This window comes from Hylaeus anthracinus, unplaced genomic scaffold, assembly GCF_026225885.1.
Source record: "Hylaeus anthracinus isolate JK02 unplaced genomic scaffold, UHH_iyHylAnth1.0_haploid 12000, whole genome shotgun sequence".
In the NCBI taxonomy this organism is placed as follows: domain Eukaryota; kingdom Metazoa; phylum Arthropoda; class Insecta; order Hymenoptera; family Colletidae; genus Hylaeus; species Hylaeus anthracinus.
The window spans coordinates 8,513,934-8,537,820 of NW_026534347.1; the positions used below are offsets into that span (position 1 = coordinate 8,513,934).

Consider the following 23,887-nt stretch of genomic DNA (forward strand, 5'->3'; position numbering starts at 1 on the left):
ATAACATTGAATACGAATCGTTTCATAACACTGGTCACACTTCGATTCGTAATCAGCTTCGCCTGAACTCGTTTCCTAACACAGTTCCAACTTGTCATCGTGGAATCATAGTGAAACCGCAGTTTACAGTTACGTTGAAAAGAAAGCCTTAAAAAGAAGTACTAATTTCTTTTACTCGTTAGAAAAGATTCATAGAAAAAAGGTTTTCAACTCCATCGCACACATTACCACTGTAACTCTTGCCTAAGGCAAATCTTCATTTGGACAAAAGTTTTAATTACACCTTGAATTTGTTTCATTAGGTAAAAGTAATATTCTTCATATGTCTCGTTTTATTTGTGGTTCCATGAATCAATGAAAAAGTTACTATATTTGACTCATGGGACAAAAATAGATCTAAATGTAAATCAACACGTTTCAGATTATGAACAAATATTTCGTGTAAAAGATAATGATGCGATATTTTTATATAAAATTATATATTTCACAAGAGAAGAGTATAATATTCTTTAGATATCTGTAAATATCGTCTTTTACATACTTCTGAACCAATCTTAAGAAGCTACTGCAACATCGTTGTCATCCTCTTTTGATTAAATTTAAATCTAAGGTTAGGTTGCGAAACAGTAATTCGCTGAATCTCGATCTTTCACTTTACTTTCTCTGCTACTATAGCAGCACAAAAAGTAGCAAATTCCATCGATTAGGACTAGTTCGAATACAATGTGAGCAAATTGCGCAACACGCGAGTGCATTACTCATGCACCTCGCATCTGATATTTATGTACAATCGTTTCTGTGCGACGTACCGATGCGTTAGGCACGCAAAACAGTGTCTCGCGGTGCTATTCTAATGACAATACCCTGGATCGATAGCCACACGTCTGCTTCGTGATCGCTGTTAGTAACATATTCACGACCGGGAAGCCTCGATGCCAATAGACAGGCTCGTAACGAAAATAGAGAATATTTCTTAATTAGCGAGAGAATTGGAACCATTCTAAACCAACCTTAAGAAAGTTCATATTTCTTAATTAGGCATCGTAACTATTAGAAACGAGAGAATTGGAACCGTTCTAAATCAGTCTTAAGAAGGTTCAACAACGATTTCAGATTAGATTAGATTTAAATCTAGGGTTAGGTTGCGAAGCAGTAATTCGTTGAATCTTTCACTTTACTTTCTCTGCTACTATAAAAACACAAATAGTCGTAAATTCGTATCGATTAGGGGCAGTTGGAGTACAACGCGAGCAAATTATACAAACAGACGAGTGCATTAATCTTTTCCCTTGGATCTGATATTTATTTACAATCGTATCTGGGTGACACACGCGAGACAGCGTATCACGATGCCATTCCAACGACAATAGCCTGATCGATAGCCACACGTTTGCTTCGTGATCGCCTATTAGTACCGTTTTCACGGTCAGGAAGGCTCGCTGCCTATGGCAGACAGACTCGTAACGAAAGCAGGGAACATGACGGAGAGAGGCCACGTAACTTCGCCGCGAGATCTCGTAGAAGGAAACGAGCGTGGCAGAGGTTTACATCGGTGAAACACTTTCTCCTTTCCCTGTTATGAGATCACCGTCTCCGATTTTCCACCGACGACGACATAACTTGGTCGACGTTTCGCCAGACTCGCGAGGAATTAAACCAATACCGTGAACCATCGTGCCACCCCTAAATTGAACCTAGTTGATCGAGTGCACCGCGAGTTGCCGATTAGAACGTTTGATATTTCCTGCAGGCCTTAGTCTATATCCTTCCGCTTCGTCCAACTTGGATTTACCATCGCAATCGCCGCGATCTAACTGAGCTATTAACAGACTCCTTTCTTTAACAGCGAGAAAACGTTAGAAGGATATTCTTTCTCGACTACTTCCTAGGCAATTTTCATGATGTTGTGGCAGGCGAAGTATTGGGTTGTCCGAAAAGTCCATGTCGATTTTTGGTAGGTGGTACAGGTCTGAATATATCGATTGAGTGGTTGAAAACAAATAACATGCATAAATCCTTTAAAAGGTGGAAAGGTTGTGGAACAAAATGGCACCTATGTAATTCAATAAATATATATTAACACTTTATCTACCGGGCTATTTAGAAACAGACTTTAATTCGTAAAAGAATTTTCTACAGTATCATACGCCAATCTAGGCTGACAATAATTCCTGTATACTGTTACTGGGTACATTGAAAGCCAAGTCTGCTTCCAAACACTGAACATTGTAAGTAGACAACCATCAACACAGTAAATAAATTCGAATAGCTAAATACTGCAATTAAAAAGCCTAAAAATAGGCTCCCGGTAAATAAAGTGTTAAAATTCAAACGTGTTTTTGAATGTTCCTTAGAAATCGGCACGAACTTTCTGGAAAATAGTTGACATACATTTCTTAAATTCGGTAGGTTATTTTATAGAAACAGTAAATCCATGAATATTCATACCCTCTATGTCTGTTGAAGAAGTTTGACTAAATAAAGTTTGATGTTTTGGCAGGCGAAGTAGTTGACATACATTTCTTAAATTCGGTAGGTTATTTTATAGAAACAGTAAATCCATGAATATTCATACCCTCTATGTCTGTTGAAGAAGTTTGACTAAATTAAATAATAGTTTTGATATATCCAAATGAATTTTTCATTATAAATATATATATGTATATTTATACAAGTATACAGATGGAGACTTCAAACTTACCATTTAATTTAAACAAATTTCCTCAATAGACATAGAGGGTACGAATATTTATGGGACTGGCTGTATATATACAAGATTTTATAAAATCTTCAAATGGCTTGGTCAATTTGTTTACAAGTTATGTAGAATGTTCTACGTCAGGTAAAGCAGAACTGATTTCATTCTATTCGTTTACAAATGTGGTTATAATGTAAATTAGGGAGAAAAGGATTAAAAGAAAATTGACAATTTAAAAATGTTGTTTAATGTAAGTTGGTAGAAGTATTTTGGAAACCTCAAGCAAAAGAAATATTAACGGATAAAAAATCTATGTTTTAAATGCTTCGAGGTATAGCGGAGGTATTCTTAGCGATCGTAGCTCGATGAAAGTGCATTCTTCCTAGGAACAATCGTTCGATTGTGAAATGGGAGAAATTGATTTCGAACCTCGTCGCTTCTTTGCATACCGTCCTCGAGAAAGGAAATGACTCGGATGAACTGAAACGTTACGCGAATGAGCCGTGCCCTGTATGTGAGAATAAGATAAGCGAAACTATAACGAGCAATTTGAACAGTTTCACTGTGAATTCTGGACCCTCGAGAGGAATTTCAGATTGCTCCGATAGCGATGATGAATTTTTCTGGCAGGGATTCGAAAGTTGGCTTAATGGAGATTTTTACTCAAATTGCTAGTTGAAAGTGTTCGTCCACGAGGATAAAATTCTTAAAATTAACAATAGCCTTGCTTGTATTTATTTGAAACATTTTCAATCTAAAGTGAATTTTGCCCAATTTCAAAGATACCCTACATAAACACTAACCTTACCATAACTACTTCGTAATCAACCCCCTGATTCACTCTACCTCTGTACACAGGGCCAAGCTCTCCATGAACCACCTGGCAAGAGCACCCCAGGCACAATGAAGAGCATAAACTTCTACGCAGTGCATAGGATCGAGAAAATCGGCACGCGACCGCCGGACATTCTCCCACATTGAAACTCAGAAACCTACGCGTGAGATGACATACCATCGAAACGAAGCATTGGGAGCTCAAGAAATTAATTCGAGGGCGCTAAGGAAATTCCAATTAGAGAAAAATGGTGTTCAGCACCATAGTAGTGACGTCGGCCCTGAAGGGTGCTTTGGGTCTGATGGGTACCAGCCTATGGCTGATCCCTCTGCTGATAGCAGGCCTGTCTTACTATCGCTACGACCAACTGGACCCAGAGAGTCGACCTATAGACAGATACCCTCTGTACCCTGAATACGACTTCATAGTGATCGGTGGAGGATCAGCCGGGGCAGTAGTCGCTAGTAGACTCTCAGAAATACCAGACTGGAACGTTCTACTGCTCGAGGCCGGTCCAGATGAGAACGAGGTGACCGATGTGCCTTCGTTGGCAGCCTATTTGCAACTGACGAAGCTGGACTGGAAGTATAAAACCGAGCCCACGGGGAAAGCTTGTCTGGCGATGAAGGGCGGCCGTTGCAACTGGCCACGAGGAAAGGTTCTAGGTGGCTCGAGCGTCCTCAACTACATGCTCTACGTACGTGGGAACAGGCACGATTACGATTACTGGGAGTCTCTAGGTAATCCAGGGTGGGGGTACGATCAGGCGCTTTACTACTTCAAGAAATCCGAGGACAACCGGAATCCGTACTTGCAGAAGAGTCCTTATCACTCCACGGGCGGTTACCTGACTGTCCAGGAGTCACCGTGGAGAACGCCGCTGGTGGTGGCTTTCGTTCAGGCTGGGGTGGAGATGGGCTACGAGAACAGGGATATAAACGGCGAACGGCAGACAGGGTTCATGATAGCCCAGGGGACGATTCGCAGGGGCAGCAGGTGCTCCACGGCGAAGGCGTTCCTGCGACCCGTCAGGCTGCGTAGGAACATCCACACGGCAATGAACTCGCAGGTAGGGTTCGGTGAAATCGAGACAATCATTTTTGTAGCAATGACTGATTTCTTTAAGTGCAAATGATAATTCCTTTATAAAGTATATTTATGCATGGTAACACTTTTCCTGAACGTATAACACGACTAATGACTAATGATTACTCTATAATCACAATAATTACCATATAATAGCGGCTAATGAAAGTAAACTTGTCAGAAAATACTCGTCAATTGCTATTACTTTTGTGCAAAACGTTCGCGACTAATGAAAGTAAACTGTCAGAAAATACTAAGTAGTCAGATAATACTCGTCAATTGCAATTACTTTTGTGCAAAACATTCGCGACTAACGATGTCCAACGACTAATTTATTCAGACTAACAATTAATCATAATTCTAATAATTCTTCAATTTGTCTAACGACTAGCTTATTCCGACTGGCGATCGATCACGATTTTAGTATTTCTTCAATCTCAACTCTGCCGAACTCTGCTCGCAGGTGACCAGGATCCTAATCGACTCGATAACGATGCGAGCGACTGGCGTGGAATTCGTCAGGGACGGTCGTCGGCAGATCGTCAGAGCGCGAAAGGAAGTGATACTTTCCGCTGGAGCTATCAACAGCCCCCAAATCCTGATGCTCTCAGGAATAGGTCCCAAGGAGCACCTGCGCCACGTTGGAATCCCAGTCCTCAAGGATCTCCGCGTCGGCGACAACCTCCAAGACCACGTGGGCATGGGTGGCTTGACTTTTCTCGTCGACAAACCAGTGGCCATCGTCCAGGACCGTTTCCAAGCTGCTCCTATGACCATGCACTACGTGGCCAACGGAAGAGGCCCCATGACCACCCTAGGTGGCGTCGAGGGCTACGCCTTCGTCAATACTAAATACGCTAATCGATCCATGGACTACCCAGACATTCAGTTCCACATGGCTCCAGCGTCGATAAACTCGGACGCTGGAATCCAGGTTAGGAAGGTTCTGGGGATCACTGACGAAGTTTACAACACCGTGTACAGGCCAATAGCGAATAAAGACGCCTGGACTATAATACCTCTTCTCCTGAGACCGAGATCTCGCGGCACGGTCAGGCTACGAAGCTCGAATCCCTTTCACAGTCCTCTGATCAACGCCAATTACTTTTCCGATCCATTGGACATCGCCACCTTGGTGGAGGGTGCAAAAATAGCGATGCGCGTCAGCGAGGCGAAGGTTTTCAAACAATTCGGCTCGAGGATCCATCGCATCAAGCTGCCAGGGTGCAAGCATTTGAAATTTGCCTCGGACGCCTACTGGGAGTGCCACATCCGACACATCTCGATGACGATCTATCATCCCGTTGGAACGACGAAGATGGGACCACCTAGCGATCCCTACGCTGTCGTTGATTCCAAATTGAGAGTTTACGGTGTGGAGGGACTGAGGGTGATCGACGCCGCCATCATGCCCACGATTTCCAGTGGTAACACGAACGCGCCGGTTATCATGATAGGGGAGAAAGGGGCTGATATTGTGAAAAACGATTGGCTGGCTGCGGAGAATGCGAGGAGTGAACGAATTAGACGTTTTCGTGACGAAAAGTGAAAATAGTGGAGATTGGATTCATTGTTGTGGTTGATCTTTCACTTCGGAATTAAATGTTTGCTAGTTGTTTAGTTGAACGGTAATTCTTCGTTTCGAGGCCTAATTGTTGGGTGATTTCATTCTCGGCTTTTTATTTTCAAAACTGATGTAAAAATTGTATATACAGGGTGTTCCAAAAATATTGGAGGTCCTTGAAAAGGGTGGTTCAGGGGGTGATTTGAAACAACTTTTTCCTTAGCGAAATTGTTGTCCGAGGCTTCGTTGAGGAGATATTAACGGAAAACACTGACCAATCAGAGCGCGAGTATGCCGGTGGAGCGGCCGCGACAGCGATGGCTACGCGCTAGGTAGCCGCTCTCGTACGCGAACAAGTGACTCGACGTGCATCGAAGGACATTGGACGCAGCCGCTTAGCTCGAAGCCTTCGCTACCACGGCCGCTCCAACGGTATCCGCGCACTCTGATTGGTCGATTTTTTTTTATTAATATCTACTTAACGAAGCCCCATCCGACATTTTTGCAAAGGAAAAAGTTGTTTCAAATCACCTCCCGAACCACCCCTTTCAAGGACCTCCAACATTTTTGGGACACCCTGTATATAAGTTTCAATCTAACGGGATCCTATTATTTTTGTCATTAGCTGTCTGCTGAAGGAATGCATGGAAATAAATACGAGTCAAAGATTACTTTAAATTTTTTAATGGTGTCTCATAATAAATTAATTTTTAGTGGTGAACAGTATCTAATAATTCTTCTTGCTTGACTTCTAACCGAAGCAGAATGAAATGTGACGAAAGACGAAGGATTGTTAACTTTGAAACGAGGAAATACTGTGTGTTGTTGACATGTAGATCAAACATCTGTGCGACGTGAATGAAATAATGTTTGCACACCCTACATTGTGATATGTTGACTGTACATGCATAGCGTATATAAAAACTGAAGTTTTGTTAACCTAATTATAGCGTAGTTTAGGTGACCTCAGTTGTTGAATCGATGACAACATCTATATTCCAGTAGTTTGTTATAATTTAACGAAGATTTTTTAAGAAAGAAACTAGGCATCGAATACTAATGAGACGTGAATAAAGAGTCGTGTACAAAATATATGATACGATACTCAATATTTAATTGTTAGTCACTCACTGGAAAAGTGTCTGTTGTATAGAAATTACACCGGCAATGAGCTAATTAATGCACATTTGTACCTAAATAATGGTTTCAAAAACACCTTCTTGTTGCGATTGATTTTTAATAAAGAACGGAAGGTACTTTTAACAAAGGGACAATCAGTTAAACAATTAACGTTAGTTCGGCTAACAAAGACCCTCATACAATGATACAAAAGTTAGGTGATGATATTGTGCTCACCTAATAAAACACCCTTCAAAATGTAATATAGAAAAGCCATTTACATTTACAGAGCCCATCGCTAATACGCATTCAAATCACATGTAAATCTAACTTTTGTATCACTGTATGACGGTCCCTTGTGACATGGGTCTCGTCTACGTGCCATACTTCGTTGCGTAATTTCCACATTGCAAACCTTAATTAACTATCGCACGCTGTGCTCGTTTAGGAAACGTAGGAAACGTTTGATCCTGTTACCTCATTGTATGCTCTTAAAAATAAACGATTTGCGAAAGACAATCAAACCTTTGTCGAATTAAATCTGCCGGAAACAACTTAATTTTTAGTTAAGATAAAAGAAAGATATGAACGAGATAAAATTATTTTAAGAGTAAACGTTACACGAAAGAACAAATACAATAACTTCCCTATAAATCGGGAAGTTAATAATACGATTTCATTAGATCAAAATGTTTATTTGGAAAACATTTTACGTAAATACAATGCGATTGATTGTAATAGTTTAAATATTCCATTGCCTGCTAAGTTGGACTTTAATGCTTTAAATTAAATATTCAAAATAAAAATAGCAAAGAACTATAGAAAAATTTGAAGAAAGTTTTGAAATACGCAAAAGGATCATTAAAACTTCGACTAGTGTAGAAACGAAATAATAATGATCAAAATCTGCTGAATGGCTACGTAGATTCCGATGGGGCAGGATATGAAATCGATCGGAAAACTACAACTGGCTATGTATGTATTTAAATTGTGTGATTGTTATACGATTCGTGGAATACAAAAAGACAATATTCACTTGCAACTACCTCTACTGGAGCTGAATATACGGCATTATATGAAGCAACTAAAGAAGCACGCTGGCTTAGCACGCTTTTACAGAGTATACAAGTAAATCTTAAGGAGCCAATAATTATTTTCGAGGATAATAATGGTTGCATAACCATTGCAAATAATCTAACAGACCATAAACGATCAAAGCATATGGACGTAAAATATCGTTTTACACGAGAAAAAGTGTAAGAAAAATTGATAATACCTAAATATATTTCCACAGATAAACAATTAGCAGACACATTCACAAAGTCATTGTCGAAGGTCTAATTCTCGTACATTCGAAGGCAAATGGGATTTAAAGAACATGCATAAAACATTAAAACCTTATTAAAATTCAAAATTCAATGCATTAACTCGTACCAAATTTTTCTTTTAGTTTCACTTTTCTCTCTCATTATTTTTTTGTACTTAAATCCATTGCATCGTCCGCGGTTACGCAGATCTGGCTGAGTTTTTTCTGGGTTTTCCCCAATCCATTGCAACAAATGTTGGACCATTTATGTATCACCCAATATCGAACAAAAACAGTGTTCTCTCTTGTGCTTGTTAATTGTGGATCAATTGTTGAGTGGGAGTATAGAAACGAACATAAACTACATGTATATACAAAAATCGATCGCTCCAGGGTCAATCACATACACGTGTAACAACAGCATCAGTGTAAAACACTATCGATAAACCAGTTCGGTTCACTCCGAGTTAAGGTCTATTAACACATATCCGTAACGTATTAGTTCCGTATCCGTACCGTATCAGTAACGTCTCGGAGCGGTGTCGGATGTGTGCGAATATGTCCATTAAAACACAAAACAGAAGAATATTTAAAATCACTGACACTGATGGAACATTACGGAACTGAACGGATACAGAACTGAACGGATACGGAACTGACACGTTACGGATATGTGTAAATAGACCTTTAAGAAAATGGAGAACGAATAAAAAGAATTCGTGATTTTTCTATCATCCCTGCTTCCCATATACAACCATATACAATGTATACCGAGTATCAACACGCTGCCCTAAGCCCTTCGAAACAATAAAACTCACGCCAGTCAGGAAACCACAGTACGCAAATCCGCATAGTTGACTATTCTCTCATGATAATATCCGGAAAGGTCTCTTCGATAATTATGAATATTGCATCGACTGACGATGTTTGCGGAAAAAAAAAACATTAAAAAATAACGCCGATATATATACCGTGCGTTAAGCATTGAGTCGTTAGTCTCATTTTCCTGTTTGAAACCCATTCAAAATGAACATCTTCAAACGCTCCTTCCTTCTCGTCTCGGTACTTTTCCTGTCATCCGTCCACGTCCTATTCTTTCAGTCGTGCGTGCACGCCCAAGAAAGACTAACCACTCCGACGGAAAACATCTTAAACACGGGACTAGGCGCGCTGAATTTCCTCTGCGACATGGAGAGGTTCGCACGGACCGCTCAACCGAATATGTCGCCTTCGCCGAATTCCGTGTACGATTTCATCGTGGTGGGCGCTGGAACGGCTGGTGCAGCCGTGGCGTCCAGGCTGAGCGAGATCAAGAGCGTCAAAGTTCTCCTGATCGAGGCGGGTCCTGAGGAAAGCCTGCTCATGGACATCCCGCTGCTGGCGTCGTTCTTGCAACCGATGGACGAGATCAATTGGAAGTACGAGACGGAGCCATCCGACAATTACTGCATAGGACTCAAGCAACACAAATGCCGATGGCCCAGAGGTAAAGTGATGGGCGGTAGCAGCGTTCTGAACTACATGATAGCCACCAGAGGCAACCCTCTGGACTACGATCGCTGGGCCAAGATGGGCAATCCTGGCTGGGCTTACAAGGACGTTCTCAAATACTTCAAGAAACTGGAGAACGTGCAAATACCGGATATAAGGAAGGACAAGAAGTTCCGTGGTACGAAAGGCCCAGTGAGCCTGGACTACGCGCCTTATCACACGCCGATGTTGCCAGCGTTCCTGGAGGGCGGCCAGGAGCTCGGGTATCCTCTGGTGGACTACAACGGGGAGAAACAGATCGGATTCTCGAAGATACAGGCGACCATGTACCGTGGATATCGTATGAGCAGCAACAGAGCGTATCTGACCGGGAGGAGCATGCCAAATCTTCACGTGACGAAGATGAGCATGGTGCACAGGATATTGATCGATAAAGAGACCAAACGAGCGGTGGGCGTTGTGTTCGTGAAAGACAAACGTCGTTACAAGGTGTACGCGAGAAAAGAAGTAATTCTGTGCGCGGGAGCTATCGGATCTCCTCAGCTGTTGATGCTGTCGGGTATTGGGCCCGCTGAACACCTGACGAAACTTGGGATCGAAGTGATCAAAGACTCGAGAGTCGGCGATAATCTCATGGACCACATAGCCCACGGTGGAATGACGTTCGCGATCAACCTGACAGTTGGTATAACTCTGATGGAATTGATGGACATTTCCAAGTCATACACTAGTGACTTTCTCTTAGAGCACAAAGGGGTCTTGACGATCAGTGGAGGCTGCGAAGGGATCGCCTTCGTGGACGTGGACGATCCGAAGAAACGCGACGGACTCCCAAACATGGAACTGTTGGCTCTAGCCAGCTCTAGTTACGGGCAGAAAATCACCATGGACAATTTCGGTCTCAATGACGAATTAGTGAACAAATACGCGCAGTTTCTAAATGTGCCTTCGTGGGGAGTGTTCCCGATGCTACTGCGGCCGAAAAGTCGTGGCTGGATAAGATTGCGGTCTAAAGACGCGAACGTTAAGCCAATAATCGTGCCGAATTATTACAACGAACCGGAAGACAGGAGGGTCATGGTGAAAGGGATTAGATTAGCTCTCCAGCTTAGCAGGACGAAAGCCATGCAGAAATATGAAACAACATTTTATAATAGGACGATCACCGAGTGCGAGAAATACCAGTTTGACTCGGATGATTATTGGATATGCAACGCAAGGGCACACACGTTGACTATTTATCACTATAGCGGTACTTGTAAAATGGGCCCTCGGAGTGATCCTACCGCTGTTGTCGATCCAACTCTGAAGGTATGTAAATCTGAAGATTGTGTTTCGATAATTTACCTACGAAACGTAATTAACTATAGGATTATCGAGCTGGTCAATTTGATCCATGCTCTTTGGACTTCTTTTTAAAATTATTGAATTATTGAAAACGTCTCAACTACAAGATTTGGTGAGAATGATTGAAATGGGGAAAATGGGGCGAGTCTATTTTGTGAACAAAATTAGTTAAAGTTTATTTGTGCAATTATCATTTATTTGTGCAATAATATTTCAAAAGAGTTGATATTGTAAGTGAGGCAAGTCCGCTTAGAATTACTTTTTATCATGAGACCTATCGTAACGATTCAAATGTTTAAAAGAACAAAATAATATCGAGAACTCGATTAATTCTTAAATAATACTACTACATACTTCATGGTTCTAGGTAATCGGAATTAAAGGACTGAGAGTAATTGACGCTTCCATAATGCCGGACATACCATCGGCTCACACAAATATTCCAGTGTACGTGATTGCTGAGAAAGGATCCGACATGATTAAAGAAGAATGGGGATACCTGAAGAGTTGATTAACAGACTGATAAGGCAGCATCAACATGGAAACTAAGCTAAACAAACTACTTATTTTGTTATTTCCTCTCCTGGGATTCTCAAGATAACTCAAATTGTATAGCAAATGAAATCCCACCTTTTCCCGCCGTCCCTTTTGTATATTTCTGATCTTTAACAGAAGACTATAACAGAAGAAATAAACTATCTGCAAGTAAACCCAACAGGTTGCTTCGTCGAGTACCACAATGGAAAATAAATTAATTTATAATATGCTACAGGTGGGTGTACTACTTTCCCTATGCAAATACGTTCGACCAATTCATTCGGATAGCTTTTTAATTTCTCAAGAGACATAATGTGTTTCTAGACTGTGATTTCACTTATGAATTTGAATTGCTAACTAATTCGGAACTTGTTATACAAACACGTACTGCACCTCTGTTTTAATAATAACTAGTAATCAGACAAGACAAACCTACTACACTAACGTTTTATTTCCTCGTTTTTTGCCCATCGTAATCAGTGATTCGCTATACCTGTCTAACGCAAATTCGTTTCTCTACACAACCAGCGAGAATATAAACCCTGAGACTGAATTCGCCATTAATTTTGTCTAGCTAAAGAGAAAAATCACAAGGGGATTGATTTCTCAACAAGAGGTCACCCACTCCTCCATTACCGGTACGTGCCTCGAAAATACAACAGTTGCATTCATCTCACCTGACGTCTCTTGCACAAGTCGAGAAATCCTGGAAGCAACAGTGCCCAATTTATTCGCAACGACCCAAAATTACGCACACGTAGCGCAGTGATTACGTACGAATGTAGAATATCATGGCGAATTATACCGGGCATAAAAGTGGAACGTGAGCGAGATAAAATAGATGCACGCCATAACAGAGAAACCACGAGAAACGAATGGACGGTGTACAAAGCGCTATTACTCAATTCTCTGTAAGTATTACGTGAACGTCGCCGTGAAAGCGCATTTCTCTAGCGGATCTCGAAGTGGAAAGTGGTCTTCACACGGGAGGTTCTCAGAAGGAGTTTCGGCAGCCTCGCAACATCACCTGTGCTCGACGACGCTGGAAGTCACGAATTAACTAGCCACGCGCGGAAGACTATGGTAATAACAACTAAGCAAAAGATCACGTTATCCCGTTCGACGATAATGACGAGTAAAAAGACTTGAACTACGTCTAACATTTAACGCGTTTACGTCGCGTGAACTTTTGCTCGCCTTCCTGGACTCGTGTGATTTGTCGTTGCACGATAAATCGCGGTTTTTGTGTCGAGGATACGCGGTCCCGTAAAAGTTTAATGCTTGTACGAGGTCGCGATAGAACGAAGGAAATACAAAAACTGTTTGAAAAAAATTTCTGAGAAATTGACGAATTTTGTTTACAGCGTTGACACGAGGGATCGAAACGTTTATACTGTGTTATTGCTCTTGACGGTCGAAACTTTTGTCCACGAATATTTTCGAATGATTACAATTGAAGTTGTACTCGCTTGTTTTGTCACAAATGAAAATCTAGACGAGTGTGGTGATTCTGTATGTTTTTTTTTAACGAAAACCAAACCGCGAATCAAATCGCGATTTTCTGTGCTTCTTGATTGTACTTACAAAGGCGCTAAATATATTTTTTCATTCGAGTAATTTCAATAATGCACGAGTTATCAGTAATGATTTTCGAAAAATACAAGCTTCGTTTGCGATAATGCACGAATAACGAATCGACTTGTACCTCGAGAAAGGTTTGCTCGTTGACAATTACGAAATTCATCGCGATACTCGTTATCGAGTGTTCTGTTTACCAGTTACATAACGCGTACTCGGTGTGTGAATGAAAGTGGACTGGTTTATGGGCAACTTCTACGTACGGTATGTGTAGTACCGCGATCAAGTGCAGTGGCGAAAGCGTGCATGTTTGATGGGGTGATAATAGAGTTGTACTCTCGGCTAACAAACGATTCTACGTTGTTTATCTTGGAATTTATAGTGCGTGTGTTTCTCGATGTGATGAAGTGTAAAGTGTCAACCAGAACGATACACGGTGTTCTTGAATAAACCATTGCTTTGTAATTAAAAATCACTTGCATTTACCACTGTACTAATAAAAATACGAGTTAATGTTCAGTTTGAAAGGAATGAAGATAAAATTTAGTGAAACAAAAATTAGAGTAAAATAAAGATATCTTTAACGTTTAAAAAAACATCATTACGTTTGGAAATAAGAATTTTTTGCATACATTGCATACAGAAAGAAATTAATCTTGAAAAAAAAAAACAAATTGATATACACAGTACTCAACAACCGGTAGGATGAAAATAAATAAAAATGGAAACATGTATATACAAGCATACGACGCACTCTAATTTTGCACCTTAAGTGAGATTACGAGAAAATTTGTTTTTATCCTTTCGGTAAAATTCTCCTAATCAGGCTTATTTCTTTCCCAGCATCATGGCTCGTCACGTCGGAATATTACTGCTGGTGGTTCCCCTCCTCATCTCCTTCGGAGAATCTCAATCGTTCCTGGACTTGATGAAGAGTTACGGGCCCTCGTTGGAAGTCTTAAATAGAATCGATCCGAGTAACAAGCGGTACGACTTCATCGTCGTAGGCGCCGGTTCGGCTGGCTCCGTGCTGGCGAATCGTCTCTCGGAGAACAAGAAATGGAACGTCCTCCTTCTGGAAGCTGGAGGGACCGAGACTCTGTTTAATCAAATCCCGATCTTCGTGGGTTACTTCCAATTGTCCAACTTCAACTGGGGCTACAAAGTCGAGCCTCAAAAGAACGCCTGTCTGGGAATGGTGAACCGACAATGTTCCTGGCCACGTGGCAAAGCTTTGGGCGGTACCAGCTCGCTCAATTACATGATCCACACGCGAGGAAACAAGCTTGATTACGACATCTGGGCCGCGCTCGGGAACGAGGGCTGGTCTTATAACGACGCGTTGTATTATTACAAGAAAAGCGAGAGATTCGATGTTCCAGGTGAGACGGTTATCTTCTGCGTGTTGGACGGATGGAACAGATTCTAATCTAGGTCAACGCATATTTATCATACGTATAACTAGATTGCAAATGCTTATGCAAATTCATATCTTCATATACACAGATGTATAGCGGAAACTTAAATTTCAAAGTATGTTTTGTCTTCCACATTTTGCAACGTGTAAAGTCTCATAAATATTCGTACCCTCTATAAATATTAAAGAAGTTTGTCTAAATTAAATAATAGGCTCGATGTTTTCAAATAAATGTTTCGTTATAAATATGTACATGGATAAACTTTACACTTGTATATATATATATATATATATATATATACACATATACATATTAGGTGGACTGGAAAGTAGTGTCGTTTCTGCGACACTCGATACTTGTTTATTATTCATCAGCTCATTAATTTTTATCGATTTAGCACTGAAAATTTGCGCACTGAAAATTTGCACACTGGATAACAAAAAGCTGTTGATAGCAAGGCTGATTACATAATTGATTAAAAGCAGAAACTTATTAAGAATGTATTTGTTTGAATTTAACGTGAAAGAAATGACGTTACTTTTCGGTCCCCCTAATATATATAATGAAAAATTGATTTGGAAACATGAAGCCTATCATTTAAATTTAGACAAATTATATCGATGCACTTGTAGGATTGCATATTTTAGTACATTTACATTTGCCATGAATGCATAAATATTCCCAGTCGAAAAACTATATTTTCAATAAATATCTTTGCGCTTATAGTTTTCTCGAAAAAATTGGAGTAAAAGCATTTAACGTTGCCTCCTACGTTCTCCTATTTATTTCATCTCGATCCTCTCAACTCGCTCGCGCTTCGATACTTGCTTCTACGCATGAATCGAGGTCCGTTAACGATTCCTCAATAGCAAATCATTTCCAGGCATCAAGAATTCCACCTACCACGGAGACAAAGGTTATCTATGCGTGGAACACGTTCCATACCACACGGAGCTGGCCACAGCTTTCCTAGAAGCTGGAACTCAGCTCGGATACAAGATCGTGGACTACAACGGCCAGGACCAGATCGGATTCTCGTACATCCAAGCGACCATGGACAAGGGGTCCAGGTGCAGCGCTTCGAAAGCTTACCTGCGACTCAACAGACCGAACTTGAACATCGTCGTAGGTGCAACAGTCACCAAAGTCTTGATCGACGAGAACAAGCGTGCTATCGGGGTCGAGTACTCGTGGAACAACCAGACCAAGAAGGTCTTCAGCTCTAAGGAGGTCGTTCTTTCAGCGGGAACGATCGATTCAGCGAAGCTACTGATGTTGTCTGGAATAGGCCCCAAGGATCACCTGGAGGAACTCGGAATCAAGGTCATCCAAGACTCCAAAGTCGGTTACAACATGTACGAGCACATCGGCTTTCTCGGCTTGACTTTCATGGTGAATCAATCCGTGGCGTTGCTGCAAAGCAGACTGGCGAGACCGAGCGTGTTTGTGCAGTACTTTTTCAACAGAAGCGGCTTGATGTCTCTTCCTGGCGGAGCGGAAGCTCTGGCGTTTATCAGAACCAAGTATGCTCCGGACAGTAGGCCAGACATAGAGCTTTTATTCGCGTCGGGATCCCTCCACTCTGACGGCGGCTATCCCCTGAAGAAGGCGCTCCGGATCACCGACGAGCTCTACGACACCGTCTTCAAGCCTATCGAGAACGAGGACGCCTGGTCCATCTGGCCCATCCTGCAGAACCCGAGGAGCGTCGGTAGACTCACTCTAAAATCGAAGGATCCCTTCGAACCACCTAAAATGGACCCGAATTTCTTCACGCATCCAGCGGATTTGGAGATCATTCTAGAAGGGATCAAGCACGCCATCAACATCTCGAAGACGGCTGCTTTCCAGAAGTACGGTACCAGGCTGCACGATATCAAGATTCCTGGCTGCGACAAGTTCGAATTTGCTAGCGACGATTACTGGCGATGCGCGGTTAAACATCTGCCTTCGATGATGAACCATGAGATAGGCACCGTCAAGATGGGTCCTAAGAGCGATCCTGATGCAGTTGTGGATCCACAGCTGAGGGTATACGGGGTTCAAGGGCTCAGGGTCGCGGATGCATCGATAATGCCAACGATGCCCTCCGGGCACGTGAACGCAGGGATTTATATGATCGGTGAGAAGGCGGCGGACATGATTAAACGATCTTGGATGTGAGGAATGAGATGGTTTGAGACAGGGACTTTATACTTGCATGATTTTAACACTAAACCCACCACGACCGGTCAAATGACTATTCAAACTTTTTTATACAGTTCCTTTATGCTATATATGAATTATATACAATTGTTTCGGGCATTGTTCAACTTAGTAACAAGTGAAATATTGTTTGCATTTGACGGGTACGATCACTCTAGATGCTGAAATAAAGGCCTAACTTTGATAATTAATTTTGAGAGTATCGCAAAAGGAATAGGATTACTTTTTACAGGGTTTATTCAACACACATTGCAGTATAAACAAAGATTGTTGTTTTGTAATTTTAGTACAAAATGACGGCGACAAAGCGAGTCTCCAGAATGACTTTTCTTTAAACGCCTTCACAGAAGGACGGTTTTTTCGTTGAGTATAAAATCTGGAATAAATAACCAAAAACTTTTATAATCTATATACTGTTGCCTATAGAAGTACGTAGGGTTTTTTTTTAAATCAAATAGTGTAGAAATAGCGCACTAACCCATTTCTAGGTCAAAAAATAAATAGTTAATTGTTAATAAAAACGAAAGTGTACATTAAATAAAAAAACTGCTACGTACTTCTATAGCAAACAGTATATATGTCATAAATTGTATTGGTTTTCTGTTCCAAATGTTATACAGAGCGAAAAAACCGTCCTCCCATGAAGGCGTTTTAAAAAAACTCAATTTTGAAGACTCCCTTCAGCGCCGCTATTTTGTACTAAAATAATGAGACAACAGTTTTTGTTTATACTTCAATATGTGTTAAATAAACCCTGTAAAAAGAAATCCTATTCCTTTTGCGGCGCTCTCAAAATTAATTATCAAAGTTAGGCCTTTATTTCAGCCTCTAAAGTGGTGTTACCCCTTAATTGAAAGAAGTGTCTTTAAGACTAGTCATCTGTCCTACCACGATAGAAATATGTACTTGCAAATGAAATGCCGGTAGGTTTAATGTTAATACGTCACCAAAAAATGCTAACTACAACTATCATTCTTTAATTATCTTATTTAATTAACTTCGAGAATTTTTTTGTAGTCTATAAAATGAAGAACGATTCCAATGTTTTTCTATTAATAATACTATTCAGAAAGAGTACATAAATATTTTCGTACGAACTTTATACAAATTATGAATAGAAAAACACATTGGAACTTTATTTAATAGATTACGAACATTTTCGAAAGATTAAGCATACTCCAAAAATTTCGTTCGTAGTCTAAAGAACGATCCCAACGTCTCTTCTACCAATAATACTATTCAAAAAGAGTATATAAATATTTTCGTACGATCATTATACAAATTATTAGTAGAAAAAATATTGGAATCGTTCATTATTTGATAGGCTACGAACAAAATTCCTAAACTATGCGTAATTTTTCGGTCGTCACACCAGAAGGATCTTAATAACGATATTATATCAGCGAGATACCAAAATCGATACACGGGGTGAATCACGTCTGAAGTTTCGAGATTTGAAAATGTTTTATTTAAAGAGAGACGTATTATGATGAGCAAAAGAATGGCCTCAAGGTCTGGTTTCCGAGACTTTAAAGTGTTTGGTATTTTGTTGAACGAGATGAGGTATTTTCATTGTTACAATACTGTGCCCGATAAAAAGACAAATTCAAACACTACCTTCAGATGACCTCCTGAGGAGTTATTCTTGTAAAATCACGCTTCAAAGTACACAGACAATTAAACGTTCATGTGTATGATATGGTAACACGTACAGGTATAAAATTCTACAGAATGTGTTCAAATATACCGGTATTTCATGTTACGGTACAAGTCCCTGGTCGGAGACTGCTCAATCTCGCATGCTTACGAGTATGGTGCCTGGAATAATTATTCCTGCTACCGCAAGACAGTGTGCAAGACTTTTCCTTATAGGAAACATGACTGTGATCACAACATTTGTGAAAAATCATTGATGTACTCAACACTTTACCTAATAGGAGCCTATTTATAGGCTTTGTTTATCTCCTAGGTCAACGTCTTCCCTCCTGGAATTTATCGACTTTGTTCTCGGTTGTTTATTCACAATCTTTAATTTTAGGAAATATCTTTTAACACGTTGACTGCCGAACAAATATTCTTTAAAGTTTCTACTAAAATGAAATATTATTTCAACTATTGGAGACTGCATAATCAAACATTTATCGTCGTATTTATTCTTGTAATTTCATCAAAATTCGTGAATTTGGTTTTAAATTCATTTCCTTTGATGCTTGACATTCGGAATTAATTTCGTTAATTCTTCAGTGGAAAGCACTGTCACCCATGTGTGGTGACATGGCGATCAACGTGTTAATACGCCTATTAATAGTATACAGAAGTTAATGTTAGGCTACATTGATGTATATTAATGTGGAAAGTCCTCTTCCAAGTTGTAAGCCCTTTCCAAATATGGCGGTATTTAAGTGTTACGAAGCTTCGTATGTAAGTCTAACTCTGTTTACACAAGGCGTCACCTTTACCGTGGCCACTCCTTATATTTGCAGCGATTTATATAATTGGACAGAGTTTCAGAGAGAAATGTATGGTTTCAAGGTATGGTGGGATCTTTTTCCTTGTAAATTCTTAAGTAAATAATTCACCTATTAGACCAGAGGTTCCCAACGGGGTCGGTACCGCCCACCGGTGGGCGTTGAAGAGATCTAAGGGGTTGCTTTTAGTCGAAGACAAATTTGAGGGTCGCTGAGGACCAACTGCCGCCCCGTGGGCAATACTCGCAAGAACGCGCCAAAAGTTTGATATTAACGCGTTGACTGCCATAGATTCACATGGAAATGTTTACAGAACTAAAATTTTGTCTCGAGACAATCAGAAACTGTAGAATCTAACATTTGTCGTATCACTCATTTTTGTATTCTCGTCAAAATTTACGAATTCTATCCAGATCAGTTTCCATCAACACTTAGTCCTTGAAATCATTTGTTGAAATTCCTTAGTGAAAAGCTCCGTCACCCGTATGTGGGTGACGCGGCGTGCAACGTGTTAATGTGTACTAAAAATCTTCGAAAGCATGTTTTAACAAATATCTTCAATGTTCAAGAAATGTTGTAAATGTCAGTGTAATCAACAATTTAGGAACAAAGAAAAGAAACAGATTGTCAATAGTGGAACGCGGCGATTTAATCTGACACCAAATATCAAAAATTATTGTCGTTACATCAAGCTCAGCCTTCTCGCTAATAATATTATATTAATTTTTTTAATAATATAATATTTGTTTATCAAATTTTAAACAATCCATCAACATGTTAATATCTTTCAATAAAGTAATTTTAATAAAAACCGGTTCTTGTTTTTAAATATATAGGATGGTCCACCTAAGTAAGGCCACCTAAATATCTCCTCTAATTGTGGGGGTACAAATACTATTCTGTATGCTATTTGAATGGTTTGAAAAAACCATTCTATTGCAAAAGATTTCCTTTTCGGAGTTTACAAGGTTATCGATGATTTTTTGCGTATAAATGTATAATTTTTTTTATCGCATCGCGTAGCTGATGTAAAAATACGTTCACATACGTACATTACATGACCTTGAAATGACCTTTGAGTTCAAAAATTAAATGGAAACGAAAAATTGTTGTCTGTCGAGACTTTACAGACGAAGACGTCGTTCGGGAATCTGTAAGAGTAAATAAACACGTTTACACTACGAATGACTTCTGACACCGCAGAAATCAGATCATTTTTAAAGAGTTCGTCAGTTTATGGATATTATCCTTCGCGATGAGTTATTCAAAGCAAGAGAAATTTGATATGATTCTGATTTATGGTAAAATTGATCAGTGTTTAAGGCAAGCTGTTCGATTGTAACGAGCGAAATTTCTTGAACGCAACTGTCCATCGCGTAGTACATATGGAAAGGTGGTCAAGCATCTTTTTGAAAGTGGTAGTGTCAATACGAAGAAGCGTACGCGAACCCATAATGTTACAAACCAATTAGATACGAGATTTATTATGGAAAAAGTTGCCGAAAATCCGCATGTTAGTACACGACAATTGGAACGGGTAACTAATATTTCCAAAACAAGCAGAATACGAATACTTCGCGAACAAAAATTTCATCCGTATCATGTGTCTCTCCATCAGGATCTACATGGACATGATTTTGAAAATCGCCTGAATTTTTGTTAGTGGGGTTTACAGCAATATGAAAACGATGAATCGTTTTTTGAGAGAATGTTGTAGACAACAATTTTTCGTTTCCATTTAATTTTTGAACTCAAAGGTCATTTCAAGGTCATGTAATGTACATATCTGAACGTATTTTCACATCAGCTACGCGATGCGATAAAAAAAATTATACATTTATACGAAAAAAAAATTCGAAAACCTTGTAAACTCCGAAAAAAGTTACCGTAGAAAAAAGAAATCTTTTGCAATAGAATGGTTTTTTCAAACCATTCAAATAGCATACAGAATAGTATTTGTACCCCCACAATTAGAGGAGATATTTAGGTGGCCTTAATTAGGTGGACCACCCTGTATGTATAATGTAGTAATATAGTATATTTCACCTAAGAAAGGCGCCGTCGAATCACTGTTTGAAAAAAGAAAAATATATGTACATGTCGAATTGAGTAACCTCCTCTTTTTCGAAGTCGGTTAAAAAGGGGGCGGTGGGCCAAGAAAGGTTGGGAACCTATATATTAGACTAACGAATATCGTCTATTTATCGAGAAGAAATAAACGAAATAAATGGGCTGCAACTATACATTCAATTGCCTTTCTTTATCATTATCGATTAAATTTGTATTCGATAATGTAACTAGCTCCGATCAAAACATTTCACACGTGGTTTACGTTAAACTAATTATTCTAATGCTTTCGTATGTTCTGTGTTGCTTGAAACTCATTTTTACCCATCCGTTCTTATCTACATTGTTTTCAAACAGTTACGCATGGGATAACGAGTGACATTAACGAGTGTAATTACGCATATTTATCTAAGTGAACGCTTTGAAGACACCTAATTATAACTAGAGGGGAATTGTAAACGTGAACAGGAAAACAAATTGTGTTTAACACACGTGTCCATATGGTGGCATCCCTGATAAATATTTATGTTTCTTCAATTATCGGTGACATTTGATAAACCGGTAGTCAGAGATAATTTTCAATATGTCAAGTACAAAACATTGTAAACAAAACATGTAAGTTAAAGAAGATTATCGTAATAAAAAAATTAACCATCTTCGAAACGAAAGAAAAATTAATAAATAATGGAACTTTTTTTCATTTCTGGAGTTACAGACGTAGCTGCTACGTGTTGAAGATTTCTTAATGTACTTTCTCCAGTAATATATTAATATAGGATATATACATACATATGTAGAATTGTACAATAACCAGAATTGTAAATTAAGGTTGTCACAATAAAGAATATATTAACATACATATGTAGAATATATATTCTAATATACTAGAAATGCGAACTGGACATATCTGATAAAAATAATTGCAAACAAATGTCACTGACGTAATTATTCGATCGTTTGGTGTTATCCTCCTTTACGCGGAAGCGTATCGTAAAGGAAAAGCATGATTCATCCACCCAATGTACGTCATCATTGATGAACTGGCATGCTTTTACCACGAAGCTCCCTTTTATTAAAGTGGACAACAATGTAGGTCATCCATTTGTTGTGTAACGTGTCATACACGCAAATAAAACGTTATCTCACATCTAATTCGTCGAGTAAAATTACTTATCTCCAGGGAAACTTACTACGTAACGCAAATTTTAAAAGAAACAACTCTAATCAGCGGTGCATTATGTCATCAACGTGTTCACTAGCAAAGAACAAAGACGGAAGTGAATATTTCTTCTTTTACATAAAAAAATGTGAAGCTTTAAACGATGGTGGAGTTAAAAAGTAATATATTTTTAATGTAAATAATTCGAAAAATTTGTAGCTGTAAATATACTAGTAAATACTTTGGAAATTGACAAAACTAATTTTTTGTTTATGAAAAATACATAAACAGCCTATCTTTTACGATTAAATCTGTGTAAAATTAATAAATTCCTCGCAAAGTGACGAAGATTTGTTTATAAAATTTTAGAGACAATTTATGCACTACTGATGAATGTTTGGAAAATTGACAAAGAGAATTGAAACATGAAAATTTTGAATTCTTTGGAAGATACAAATTCAAAAGCAGACTATTTCTATGTAAAAAAAAAAAAAAAAAAAAAAAAAAATAGGAAAAACATAGGAGATATATAACAGTTATACGATTATTTGTGACCTACGTAACTGATTCAGGGTCAAAATTAAACTCTGCTTGTAATATCACTTACTAAAATGTAAACGAAGAAGAAAAATTCAACTATGTTGTGCATTCTTACACTTTTATATATGAAAGTAATATATCAATATTCTACACAATGATGTATACGTATAGACATTCCTAACCTCATGATCTAATTCCAATTGCCTCAATTGAACTACACACGCACATGTAAGCTCATTAATTTTCACCTTGAGAATATTCAGCTTAACTTCGATACTGACAAAAGATTCCTTAAACCATGATCTAAACATTAACTAATATTACAGATGCTTTAATAACTCTAATATAGTTGTAGGTATGCGACATTTATTGTTTTAAGAAATTAATGATGTTATATTAAAAATAATCTTATAGTCCATATATACATTACAGTGTGCACTAAGCCTAAAGAAGTTAAAATATGATTGAT

The 23,887-nt window shown here is 39.1% G+C and overlaps 4 protein-coding genes and 2 long non-coding RNA genes across 10 annotated transcripts in view; 4 read left to right on the forward strand and 2 right to left on the reverse strand.

Annotated features, from left to right (window-relative positions):
• The window catches only part of LOC128890160 (glucose dehydrogenase [FAD, quinone]), a 14,164-nt gene extending 4,959 nt beyond the window's left edge, over positions 1 to 9,205 (forward strand). The window contains exons 2-4 of one of the 3 annotated variants that reach the window (XR_008460565.1): positions 3,557 to 4,602; positions 5,083 to 6,324; positions 6,772 to 9,205. Coding sequence is in view for 2 of the 3 variants with exons in the window: in XM_054148414.1 (XP_054004389.1) it covers positions 3,781 to 4,602; positions 5,083 to 6,168 (1,908 nt within the window). In the remaining variant the exon portion in view is untranslated. Of the gene's footprint in view, positions 1 to 3,119; positions 3,209 to 3,556; positions 4,603 to 5,082; positions 6,605 to 6,771 lie in introns of those variants that run through there. The other 2 variants (XM_054148415.1, XM_054148414.1) reach the window with 2 other exon arrangements.
• Positions 1 to 12,799, reverse strand: part of LOC128890191 (uncharacterized) — a 17,068-nt gene extending 4,269 nt beyond the window's left edge. The window contains exon 1 of the long non-coding RNA XR_008460575.1: positions 12,661 to 12,799. This is a non-coding gene — a long non-coding RNA (uncharacterized LOC128890191). The remainder of the gene's footprint in view (positions 1 to 12,660) is intronic.
• LOC128890177 (flotillin-2) overlaps positions 1 to 23,887 on the reverse strand; it is a 158,575-nt gene that overhangs the window by 133,207 nt on the left and 1,481 nt on the right. The gene's annotated exons all lie outside the window — the stretch shown is intronic.
• Positions 9,594 to 12,114, forward strand: LOC128890158 (glucose dehydrogenase [FAD, quinone]-like). The gene is made up of 2 exons (XM_054148413.1): positions 9,594 to 11,410; positions 11,814 to 12,114. Exons 1-2 carry the CDS (start codon positions 9,635 to 9,637, stop codon positions 11,955 to 11,957), a joined length of 1,920 nt encoding a protein of 639 aa, XP_054004388.1. The 5' UTR covers positions 9,594 to 9,634; the 3' UTR covers positions 11,958 to 12,114.
• LOC128890170 (glucose dehydrogenase [FAD, quinone]-like) lies at positions 13,397 to 18,679 on the forward strand. 2 transcript variants are annotated; one of them, XM_054148435.1, is made up of 3 exons: positions 13,397 to 14,022; positions 14,405 to 14,943; positions 15,863 to 18,679. In XM_054148435.1, the coding sequence occupies exons 2-3, from the start codon at positions 14,409 to 14,411 to the stop codon at positions 17,140 to 17,142; spliced, it is 1,815 nt and encodes a 604-aa protein (XP_054004410.1). In that variant the 5' UTR covers positions 13,397 to 14,022; positions 14,405 to 14,408; the 3' UTR covers positions 17,143 to 18,679. The 2 variants fall into 2 exon arrangements, with proteins under 2 accessions (XP_054004410.1, XP_054004409.1); XM_054148434.1 differs by having other exon boundaries at positions 13,397 to 13,847.
• Positions 20,610 to 22,871, forward strand: LOC128890197 (uncharacterized). The gene is made up of 2 exons (XR_008460583.1): positions 20,610 to 21,189; positions 22,077 to 22,871. It is a non-coding gene; the product is annotated as an uncharacterized LOC128890197 (long non-coding RNA).